Source organism: Herpailurus yagouaroundi, unplaced genomic scaffold (assembly GCF_014898765.1).
Source record: "Herpailurus yagouaroundi ecotype Mexico unplaced genomic scaffold, PumYag 188, whole genome shotgun sequence".
NCBI lineage: Eukaryota > Metazoa > Chordata > Mammalia > Carnivora > Felidae > Herpailurus > Herpailurus yagouaroundi.
The window spans coordinates 21,795,024-21,807,030 of NW_024412419.1; the positions used below are offsets into that span (position 1 = coordinate 21,795,024).

The following is a 12,007-nucleotide window of genomic DNA, read 5'->3' on the forward strand; positions in this document are numbered from 1 at the left end:
TGACCTGAAGCAAAGTCCAACGCTTCACCAACTGAGCCACCCAGGCGTCCCTAAAAATTTTTTTATAAGTTTATTTATTTATTTAGAGAGAGAGAGAGAGCAGGAGAGGGGCAGAGGGAGAGAGAGAATCCCAATCAGGCTCTGCACTGTCAGTGCATAGGCCGATGCAGGGCTCGAACTTGAGAACCGTGAGATAATGACCTGAGCCAAAACCAAGAGTCAGACACGTAACCAAGTGAGCCACCCAGGCGCCCCCCCCCCCACAAACTTTTTTTCAAATAGTGGTTCTGGGGGACCCAGTCTGGACCACATAAAGCTGAATCTCTGGGGGTGGAGCTTTAGTGCAGGTGCTTTGCAAAGGCTCTGCCAATGAGCTTATTCATGTGCAGCCAGCTGTGGAGCTTAATGTGGTAGTAGTGGCCTTGAGGCAGACATGGGAGAGCCAGCTGGAGCTGAATCCACCTGAAGAATGACACGGATTCAACAACTGTGAGGCTTGGAGAATTTGGCTCTGTGAGACACGCCCCGGGAGCCCCTGATACCTTTGGGACCATATGGTACAGTGGGGACACTGTTCACACAAGACCTGTGGTTTGACTTGGCTACTGAGAAGCCATAAATCCCTTACTCAGCAGTTTCAGCTTTCTGATTGGTAAAATGCCACTCCTTGGGTTGTTCTGGGACTAAAACAACACAGTAGATAGGAAAATGCTTTAGAACCTACACATCATTTTGGGAAGGTAGACACTGATGTTTCTTTGGGCCCCGGATGCACCCCTACTGCCACTGTGTCGTGATTCCCAATAAGTCTCACTATGAGGTCAGTGGGAGGCTTGTGACCCCAGCTGGTTGTAGGACCCGTGTTCTCAGGCCATGGGGAAACTTCCTCCCCCTCCCTGCTCACTTACTCTGCCCATGGGGTTTGGACTCTGATAGGAAGAAGTGGGACCTTGGTTACAGTGAAAAGGGACTTTGACCTTGACTGGTGCCTCCCTTTCACCCTCCATAGGAACATGCTTGCCAATTCAGGCAGCGTGAGGATTCTCATCAAGGGAGGCAAGGTGGTGAACGATGACTGCACCCACGAGGCTGACGTCTACATTGAGAATGGCATCATCCAGCAGGTGGGCCGTGAGCTCATGATCCCCGGAGGGGCCAAGGTGATCGATGCCACTGGGAAGTTGGTGATCCCTGGAGGCATTGACACCAGCACCCACTTCCATCAGACCTTCATGAACGCTACATGCGTGGACGACTTCTACCACGGGACCAAGGTAATGTTCCTGTTCGCTGAAGGTGCGTTCCTTCCCTTTCTTGTGGGGTTGCTCCAGACTAGACCCATGTGAACAGGATGCCCCTGCTGTATTGCTAAAAGGACGAGGGTGCTCTCATGGGGCCACTGTGGCAGCTGACATAGGAAATTCCAGGCTAGATGTCATAGATTCCGTGACTACTGAAAAGCAAGTATGTAAGCCTGTTTTACCGATCACATCACTTACCCGTGTGCCGAGGCCGGGAACTGATTTTTATTTTTATATGGTTACATCATGTAATGCAGACCTAGAAGAAGAAGAGAATCATAGCTGGTGTTTGTTGCTATGCATGTATGTGACAGGGAGTGTGATATTGATCTGAAGAACTCCTTTATGGATGATCAGCTAAATTAATTCCCCAAAGATTGTGAAAAATAGATATGCTTCTTCTAGATGATTTTAATGGCAGTAATTATGAAACAAACATGGCTAGCGATCTTGGATTATCTCTCCTAGCTTGTTCATTATTTTTAAAAACAGCTGGAAAAAAAAAAAACCAAAAAACCTGGTAGTGGGGCCTCTTTTAGAGGGAGTTGTCGTGGGCAATATTTACTGTTATTGAGCTGAGCCAGAGCTGTGGTATGTTGCTGAATGCAGAATACGAAAACCAAATGAATTAGGAGGAAATTAACATTTTGCAAAAAAAGTCACGTGTGGATTCTTTTACCCTTCTGTGCTCCCGAACCTCTGTTATTGCTGTCACTCCTCTGTATTGTAATTACCTGTCACATGCCAGCCTCTCCCTGAACACCGGACTGTGGGCTCGTTATGGCCTTGATGATATTCCTCTGCTTTCCCAGATCCTGGCACTGACCAGAAACCGGAATAACTACCCAGTAAATGTTTGTTGACTGAATAAGTGAACAGTGCTTATACATCAAAGTTACCTATGAAGGTTTTTTACCTTTTTAAAAAAAAAAAATTTTTTTATTTATTTTTGAGAGAGAGAAAGAGAGAGAGAGAAGGGGAGGAGCAGAGAGAGAGAGAGAGACAGAATTTCAAGAAGGCTCTGTGCTACCAGCACAGCGCACAATATGGGGTTCACACTCATGAACCAGGAGATCATGATCTGAGCCAAAATCAAGAATCGGACACTCAACTGACTGAGCCACCCGGGTGCCCCTGAAGATTTTTTTAAATGTAGAATTAAATCAATTTCAAGGACTACAAGTCCCTGACCCTGGAGGCAGCCTCTTCTACTGTCTGACCTAACAAAGGACTTGGCCTCTAACACTCTCTGGGCAAAAGGGATCCACTAGCTACCGGTCCGGGGGCTGTAGTCAGCCCTCTGTCCTACTTTGGCCCACAGCCTCAAATCCCCACGGCCCTCCACCCTAAAATGCTGCCTCTGCTCTACCGGGGCTTCTCAGGGAGCCCTTCTCCCATGCTTAGGTGTCTCCCCTTAGGATCCATTTTCCTGGGGGTTCAGAGGCTCCTGCTAGGCAGTGACCAATGAGGCTCTGCAAACCCACCCCTGAGGAGTCTGGCTCGGGCAGGCAGAGGCTGGCCTTGGGGTCACAGTTCTATGGGCAGTTGGCCTCTAAGGTCTCCCTGAAGATACGTTCCCATCCTGCTGCAGGAGCAGCAGACCAGACCCCCGGACGGCTGAGCTGTGAGGAGTCACAGTCTCCGTAGCCCAGCCGGTTCTAAGGCAAGGATGGGCTCAGGACTAATACTCCAGAATCCAGGGCCAAATCTGCCTACTCTAGCAGAGCCCAGAGAAGAGAGGCAGTAGGCAGACCCTTCCTGCTTTCTCTTCTGAGAATTCCCCCAGGGCCTGTGAGTAAGGCTTCACTGAGGAAATGGGGAGCCCCAGCCCCATCAACTTCTGCAGGGTACACGAGTGGCAGGACTTTTTTGAAGGGAGTGAGCACATCCACTTCACCGTCCCCAAGTACTGGAGCCAGGCCAGGCCTGTTTGATTTATGGTCATCGTACTGTTATTTTTGTTGAAGCAGAGCATATATACAGAAAAGTATGCAAACTGTAAGTATGCAGAATTGTCACAACTGAACACACCCTTGTAATCAGCACCCACATTGAGAAACCAGACTTTACCAGCACCAAAGTGCCCCTCCTTATGCCCCCTCCCAGTCACTACTTCTTACCAAGGATAACCACTATCCTGACTTTTTATACCATTGTTTGAAAAAAAAACAAAAAACAAAAAAAAACAGCTTAGCAATCCCTATCAAAGTAACACCAGCATTCTTCACAGAGCTAGAACAAACAGTCCTAAAATTGGTATGGAATCAGAAAAGACCCCGAATAGCCAAAGCAATCCTGAAAAAGAAAACCAAAGCAGGCATCACAATTCCAGGCTTCAAGACATATTACAAAGACGTAATCATCAAGACAGTATGGTAGTGGCGCAAAAACAGACACACAGATCAGTGGAACAGAATAGAGAACCCAGAAATAGACCCACAAACATGGCCAATCAATCTTTGACAAAGCAGGAAAGAATATCCAATGGAAAAAAGACAATCTCTTCAGCAAAAGGTGTTGGGAAAACTGGACAGCAACATGGAGAATGAACCTGGACCACTTTCTTACACCATACACAAAAATAAACTTAAAATGGACAAAAGACCTGAACGTAAGACAGGAAGCCATCAAAATCTTAGAGGAGAAAACAGGCAACAACCTCTTTGACCTCAGCCACAGAAACTTCTTACGGAACGTGTCTCTGGAGGCAAGGGAAACAAAAGCAAAAATGAACTACTGGGGCCTCAAGATAAAAAGTTTCTGTACAGTGAAAGAAATAATCAGCAAAACTAAAAGGCAACTGGCGGAATGGGAGAAGATGTTTGAAATGACATAGCAAATCAAGGGTTAGTATCCAAAATCTATAAAGAACTCACCAACGCAACACCCAAAAAACAGTCTAGTGAAGAAATGGGCAAAAGACATGAATAGACACTTTTCCAAAGAAGACATCCAGATGGCTAACAGACACATGAAAAAATGCTCCACATCACTCATCATCAGGGAAATACAAATCAAAACCACAACGAGCTACCACCTCACACCTGTCAGAATAGCTAAAATAAACAACTCAGGCAACAACAGATGTTGGCGAGGATGCGGAGAAAGAGGATCTCTTTTGCATTGCTGGTGAGAATGCAAACTGGTGCAGCCACTCTGGAAACAGTATGGAAGTTCCTCAAAAAATTAAAAATAGAGCTACCCTATGACCCAGCAATTGCACTACTAGGCATTTATCCAAGGGATACAGGTGTGCTGTTTCGAAGGGACACATGCACCCCAATGTTTATAGCAGCACTATCAACAATAGGCAAAGTGTGAAAGAACCCAAATGTCCATTGACTGATGAAGGGATAAAGAAGATGTGGTGGATGTGGCGCGCGCGCGCGCGCGTGTGTGTGTGTGTGTGTGTGTGTGTATGTGTGTGTGTGTGTATAATGGAGTATTACTCAGCAACCAAAAAGAATGAAACCTTGCCATTTGCAGCAACATGGATGGAACTAGAGGGTATTATGCTAAGAGAAATTAGTCAGAAAAAGACAAATGTCATGTGACTTCACTCATGTGGAATTTAAGATACAAAACAGATGAACAAAAGGGAAAGGAAGCAAAAATAAGATTAAAAACAGAGAGACAAATCATGAGAGATTTTTAAATACAGAGAACAAACTGAGGGTTGCTGGAGGGGTGTTGGTGGGTGGATGGGCTAAATGGACAAGGGGCATTGAAGGAGGACTCTTGTGGGGATGAGCACTGGGTATTATACGTAAGTGATGAATCACTAAATTCTATTCCTGAAATCATTGTTACACTATATGTTAACTAACTTGGATGTAAATTGAAAATAAATAAATTTTTACAAAAAGATCATAGAAACCAAAAAAACAAAACAAAACAAAAAACAAAACCCAACAGCATAATTGAGATATAATTCAGACATCATACAGTTAAGTAAGTAAGTAAGTAACTAAAGTATAGAAGTCCATGATTTTAGGTATATTCACCATAGATTGGTCCTGGCTGTTTATATAAATAAAATTAAGTGGTTTGTACCTTTGCATTAGCTTCCTTTGCTCAGTATTATTTTTGTGAAATTCATTCATATTGAACTTACTCACTTTCACTGCTTTATTGTTTGATGTACCACATATTGGCATTATCGATGCCAATAATACCGTTGCTATGAATGTTCTTGTACATCTTTCAGCAAATGTATGATCACATATCTGTCGAGCACATTCCTAGAAGTAAAATTGCTGGGTCATAGGGGTACATGCGCTCAGCTTTAGGATAGGCCACCAAATTATCTTCCCAACTGATTGTAACAATGAATACTCCCAGCTGTAATATAAGAGAGACCATAGTATTTACCACCAACAGGACTCTGATTACCACCGGGGTCCCTGCTGGGGTCAATTCTGTAGTGTGCTCGAGCGTCGCGCCCAAAATTGTAGCTTTCTGGCTCCTGTCTCCACTTGGGAGACCTTCAGTCTAAGGTCAGATGCCATGCCGTCACCACGCTGTCTACCAGCCTCTCAGAGGGCAGGCTGGCCTTCTTTGTCTTATTTTTCACATTGTCATCTGCCGGGACCTCATTAGCCAGGAGTGGCAGGTTTTCCCCTGAGAGCCTTTAGCTCTTTATAGCCGATGAAACCCCAGCACACGCATCTTTGTGCAAGTTGGTGGGTAACTCCTGATCTTTTCCAGGCTTCTCATCCATGGGAGCAGCTGCCTCTGCAAAACACGTAAAAGCCCCTCTGTGATTTAAGGCCCCCCAGTGCATGTCAGGCCCTAGTTGTGCAGTGTTTAAAGGCCCAAAGATCCTACGCCACGCTGGCTACCGGCATCCCCCAAACCAACCCTTTGTTATGTCCATACTAAGCAAGATTGGATCTTGACGCCCTTGTGCTCGAGCCCTTATATTGAGCATCTGTTTCCTAACATAGCCCCTGACTCAACCTTCCCTGGATCCCATCTATAGACCCTGCCCAAAATTCTGCCACAGTCTCCCAGCCTCCCAAGAGCCGGTTTCCTGCCCCAGTATTCCCACCCCTCCATTCCTGGATTTCCCCTTCACCTTGGTGCTCCTACAGGGGGACACTTGGGCTTCCTCTTTCTTCTAGTCGCTGACCATCTCCCAGGGAGAGAAAACGCTCTCCTGTTGCAGTGCTGCTCCAGGGACATGTCGATTTAATTATTCACACGGCCTGTGGCACTCATTCAGAGGCCATGCATCCTGATAGACCAACGCTGACCTACTTTGTACATTCTAAGAAAGGTAGCAGTTGATTGGCTTGAAGCATCTGGATTTATAATAGAATAATAATCCTAAAGAAAAGCTCACCCGAGTGATTATAGCCTAGAGAGAAAGAGAGATCAAGTTGCATCTTTTTGTTCTTGTCCGACAGATCCGCGGGGCCTTGAACTCTGCGCCCCCTAAGCTATTGCGTGCCTGTCAATTTGGCGGCAGCAGCCAGGGCTGGGAAAACAAAACAGTTGAAAGCCTGGCTCTTCCGAGAGCATCTGGGTCTCCATTGTACTGGGTCTAAAGGGATTTCTCTAACACTTTAACAAATGCTTCGCCTGCTTTCAGACGCTGTGGCAGGCGCTGCCTGGCACCCCTGGCTCTGCATCCCACGCGCACAGCGGGCCCTTGATCCTCCTCCCCGCCTCCTCACACCCTCCCGACCTGCGGGCCCTGCCCTCCCCGGCCCAGAACCTAGGTTTCCCGGAAGCGGAGCGCCAAGACCACCTGCTTGTTAATAATGCAGACCCCATTGAAGAAAGAGCTTGTCTCCCGCGGGGAGGCAAGGCCAGGATTTCAGATGGGTCATGAGGTCTTTTATTGTTATTCTCCTTAACTTACTTATAAGTTATATTTATTCTCTTGTGTGTAGCTAATGCTACATAATGAAGAATGTTAACGCAGGGTCTTGAGATCCACCCCACCAATGGCTCTCCGCAGCGAGGTGGGAATATCAGAATCAGGCTTTTTAAGCTATAGGCACAGCCCCTTCACTAAGATGTTGATAGAGGGGGCAGGCATGGGCAATCGGAAAAAGCTTCCTAGATGCCTTTTCTGCTTTCCCACTTCTCCGAAAATATATTAAGCACCACCATCTTGGCCAGTGGTTTTCAACCCTTAGAAACAAATTACAGTAGAACGACTCGGGGAATTTTTTACGACACCAGTACCCAGGGCCCATGCCAGACCGGTGAAATCCGTGCCTCTAGGTCTGCCTCTTCCTCCATCAGTATTTTTTTTTAATCTTTTATTTTATTATTTTTGAGAGAGAGAGTGTGAGCAGGGGAGGAGCAGAGAGAGAGAGGGAGACAGAGAATCCAAAACAGGCCCCAGGCTCTGAGCTGTCAGCACAGAGCCTGATGCGGGGCTCGAACTCACAGACTGAGATCATGACCTGAGCTGAAGTCGGACGCTTAACCGACTGAGCCACCCAGGCGCCCCAATCATCATCAGTATTTTTTTTAAAGCATCCCTGATGATTCTGACATTGGCAGGTGAATTAATAAGGAACTTTCTCCGCTGTTTTGAATAGTGTATGTCCTGGCTGTTACTGCTGCCGAGCTGGCCCTCACATCTTCTTTGAAAGCTGGGGCCTGCTTTGCCTGCCCTTGCCGGTCTTATTTATTTGCTTCTCTCCTTCCATTCACATTCCAGGCTCGTCAATGGGCTCCCAAATCCCAGCCTGGGTCTTAGAATGCCCGTACTTGCTAGAATTCGCTGGTCCTGTGTTCTTCCCTCCTGTCTGTATCCCATTGACATCATCAGTGAGCGAGAAGTTGGCCATGATAGACGTGTCATTAAACAGAAGTCCGGCTGGGTCTGTTCCTCTTTGTGGTCCCAGAGACTCCCTCTCGCCTGTGCCAGGACCATCTGGTCACAGAGACAGCCTCCCATTAACTCAAAATCAGCATCAGCAGGACATCTACTCTTTTCTACAAGAGAAGCCAAATCCAAGAAGAGTGCTTGGGCCAGCATGAGATCAGCCAAGGGGCTGTTCGATGGCATAGGTTTGGAGAGCCTGCCACATCCCACCCCCCAGTGGAGGGTCCTGACCCTCCCTCCCCTTCTGTCACTGCAGAGGACCGGGCCCTATCTGGCAGACTCATGAAATGGGACAGGCTAGTACATAAATAAATTCCCTTTGGTGTCCAGCCTGCCAGCATCCTTACCAAGGAGCCCATTTATCCACTGGGCAGGCTGTTTTTCTACTTTGCTTTTGAAATTTGCTCTTTTGGAATTAAACCTTTCAATGGTGTTCACTTTTTTTTTTTTTCTCTTGACTCCAGTACTCTGTCCATTTCTGTTTAATCCGGGCCAAAATGTTTTTCCAGTCTTTTAGCTCTGCAATAACTCTGTTTATCAGGACCCAGGTTCCTATGGTCTGGCTTATTAATTAATGCTCCCGAATTCACTTATGTCTTCATTCCTGTAAAAAGCTGGAAGGGACCTTAGAAATCTAGTTCCACCCTCCCATCGATGGAAAATGCATGAGTTGCCCCAAGTCTCAGAGGTAACTGGGCCAGAACGCAAGTTTCTCAGTCTGAGGGCCTTTTCACCATTTTCACCACGCCACTCAGGGGCTCTCCTGAAACCCCAGAGTTGGATAGTCACCCCTCTCGGACCGCCAGCTACCTCTCAGTGGGCTGCATACAGGTAGTTTCCTTGACGCTATGGCCTGGACCCGACGAAATCGTCACAGACCTGACGTGCATTGCAGACCGCGGAGTGAGCTCTTTGCCATCCTGAAACGGTGGCTTTGTAAAACCCCACCCGTCACCGGAGGAGTAACAAACATCCTCCTTAGATGTTGACAGTTTCTGCCATTTACAAACGGGTGTCGTGGGGCTTTAAAGGAGGATGCATGAAAGACACTTCCCACAGTGCCTGGCACAGAGCGTGCGTACGATAAATGATAAATGTTGGTCCCTAGGGTGTGACTGCCTGGGTCCACCCGAGGCCTGGCCTTGGCTCTGTCTTCGGTCTCTTAGACCCACCCATTTTAGCTTTGCGATGAAACTGTTCCACTGCCCGTCTAGTCCCTGTGCTGCCTGGGTCCCTAGCTTTGCCAGCAGGACATCCTGATGGGCCTTCTCTCAAAAGCCACCCTCCTCCCATCGTGTTTTCCTGGGCCAGATGCTGCCACACCATGCCTGTTCTTCCCGCCGACCTGCCACCCTTCTGGCACGGCTGTGCTGGTCAGGATCAGCACAGCTGGGCTCCCCTCCCTCCTCTGAATCACTTACAGTCACACCGAGTGCCTCATGAAGTGGCTTCCCCTTCTGAGCCACCTGGAGGTCATCCCTTCTCCTGCCTCTTCCAGTGGAACCTGGCACCCTGGCAGGCGTTGTACTGGTTTTCTACTTCACGACAAATTAAAACAATACCTGTTTACCAGCGCCAAGCTCTGTAGGTCCGAAGTCCCGGCACAGTGTGGCTGGGTCCTCTGCACAGGGTCTCACAAAGAAACAGTCAAGGTGTCTGCTGGGCTGCTTTCTCATCTGGAGTTCAGAGTCCTCTGCCAAGCTCACCTGCCTGTGGCAGAATTCGGTCGCTAGCAACTTGAGGGCTGAGGTCCCCGACTCCTTGCTGGCCACCTGCTGGGGGCCCTTCTCAGCTCCTCGAGGCTGTCACCATTTCCTTACCACGTGCCCACCTCCATCTTCAAAGCCAGAAGGAGACTTGCACTTTGAATCCCTCTCCTGTTTCTTTTTTTTTTTTTTTTCAACATTTATTTATTTTTGGGACAGAGAGAGACAGAGCATGAACGGGGGAGGGGCAGAGAGAGAGGGAGACACAGAATCGGAAACAGGCTCCAGGCTCTGAGCCATCAGCCCAGAGCCTGACGCGGGGCTCGAACTCCCGGACCGCGAGATCGTGACCTGGCTGAGGTCGGACGCTTAACCGACTGCGCCACCCAGGCGCCCCTCCCTCTCCTGTTTCAAATCGTTCTGACTTAGAATCTCTTTTGCCAGAAAGAGCTCGCCTGGTTAGCCTCGGCGCACGGAGATCCTCACCTGTCCCATATGACATAACCCGGGGGTAATGGCGTCCCATCTGATTCACGGGGCCCCTTCCACACTTAATGGGAGGGATGTACAGAGTGTGGTTCCCTGGGAGTCCCCTGCCTACGGTTGGTGAAGGGGAACACATGCAAAACCATGGCCATCCTACAGACTGTTACCCTCGTCTACCCCCACCTCACCGATTTTGCTTAAACTACTTAAGACTCCACATTTACTTTAAAAAAAAAAAAAAATCAAAAATCACCTTGGCCACCCTCCACTTCACAGCTCTCTGTGCCTCATGTCACGTTCCTGCTTGAGACCCTGCTGTGACTCCCTGTGGTCTCAGATGTCAAGTTCGGGTGTCTGGGTCTTCACCCTGGGCAGCTCCCCATCTGACCTTACCTGTCCATGCAGTCCGCATTCGCAACACGTGCCCATGCATCAGCAAAAGGTGGTTTTCTCTCCCTGTGACCATCCCATGCTCCCCACTGCTGTCCCTTCCCACCATCCATGGAAACCTTCGAGGCTTAACCAAACTCCTGTCACGTCCTGCCTCCAGCTAATTCAGATCCTGGATCCCACTGTCTCCTCCCCAGCCGAAATAATTTGTCATCTGGGGCTTTCGAATTGTTTTGTGTGGAAAGTTTGTCTTCCAGCTAGATTGAGGAATATTCCAGGGGCAGAGACCACCGTTTATCTTTAGCTCATGACCCACCACAGACCCACATGGCTTGAAACATAGAGTAGTTGTTCTCAGAAACAGGTGAATGTCAGCAGTGTGGTAGTAATGAGCAAAGACGGGGAGACCACTGGAATCTGCATTTCAGCGCATGTTTACTAGATGTGTGATTTGGACAAATTCACCTCTCTCTGTCTCTGAGTTTCCTTCTCTGGAAAATGGAAGATTATAATAGTATTTTATGCGTGTTAATTGAGTTCCTATTTGTAAAGAACTTAAAATAATACTCAGTGCTTACTAAGGACTCTATGAGGGTCCATTAAATCAATCCATCAATCACCCAGTTGTGCTAATCAAGGACCAACCCTTGGAAAACCATTTGTACAATTTCCTCCTGAGCCTATTACATATTTAACTGTTAGGCATCACACAGGAACTAAAACATTGGATTCCGTTTCTACTGTTAGGTTAATGATGTGTGTTTTCGGTTTCAAATGGAGCCTAATAGTAATGGTGATGAATTCCAGATAATTTTCTCTCTTCTCTCTTTCTCTTAAAAGCAGAAATAGCCAGTCAAACTCTGCAGGCACTCAGGAGCTATTTAAAGATGCCCTGCTTCAGATCAGTTATCTTGTTTAACAAAACCTTGCCGGCAACTTCTTTCTATGTCCACATTAATTGGGAGGCAAAATGTAGGCCAAGTTGACCCTTCTTAGAACAAATGTAAGAGGAAATCTATCGTTTCTTATAAATTTTATATCTCATATTGGAAAAAAATCTCCTGTGGTGACCGGGCAACTCCTCAATTTCTAGAATAGTGTTTGCAAAGAATTTATCTATACAGAGATTATTGAATCTTAATAGAATAGAAATAAACGCCCCCTCTGTGATCCTAGAGGTACTGGAAACCTCTCATACCTCGTATGAGAAGTTCTGCTTTTATATTCCCATCCTTTGAGGTTTAAAAAAAGAAAATAAAGGGGCGCCTAAGTGTCTC

The 12,007-nt window shown here is 47.3% G+C and overlaps 1 protein-coding gene and 1 long non-coding RNA gene across 6 annotated transcripts in view; one reads left to right on the forward strand and one right to left on the reverse strand.

Annotated features, from left to right (window-relative positions):
- Positions 1–12,007, forward strand: part of DPYSL5 (dihydropyrimidinase like 5) — a 103,872-nt gene that overhangs the window by 45,581 nt on the left and 46,284 nt on the right. For all 3 annotated transcript variants that reach the window (XM_040496271.1, XM_040496268.1, XM_040496269.1), the window contains one exon: positions 1,010–1,274. In XM_040496271.1, coding sequence (XP_040352205.1) covers positions 1,014–1,274 — 261 coding nt within the window. In that variant the 5' untranslated portion in view covers positions 1,010–1,013. The remainder of the gene's footprint in view (positions 1–1,009; positions 1,275–12,007) is intronic.
- Positions 258–7,605, reverse strand: LOC121044233 (uncharacterized). 3 transcript variants are annotated; one of them, XR_005797212.1, is made up of 4 exons: positions 6,379–7,605; positions 5,355–6,035; positions 1,500–1,560; positions 258–683 (listed from the first exon to the last, which is right to left on the reverse strand). It is a non-coding gene; the product is annotated as an uncharacterized LOC121044233 (long non-coding RNA). The 3 variants fall into 3 exon arrangements; XR_005797211.1 differs by lacking the exon at positions 258–683 and having other exon boundaries at positions 1,264–1,560; positions 6,379–7,602; XR_005797210.1 differs by lacking the exons at positions 258–683; positions 1,500–1,560 and having other exon boundaries at positions 5,213–6,035; positions 6,379–7,595.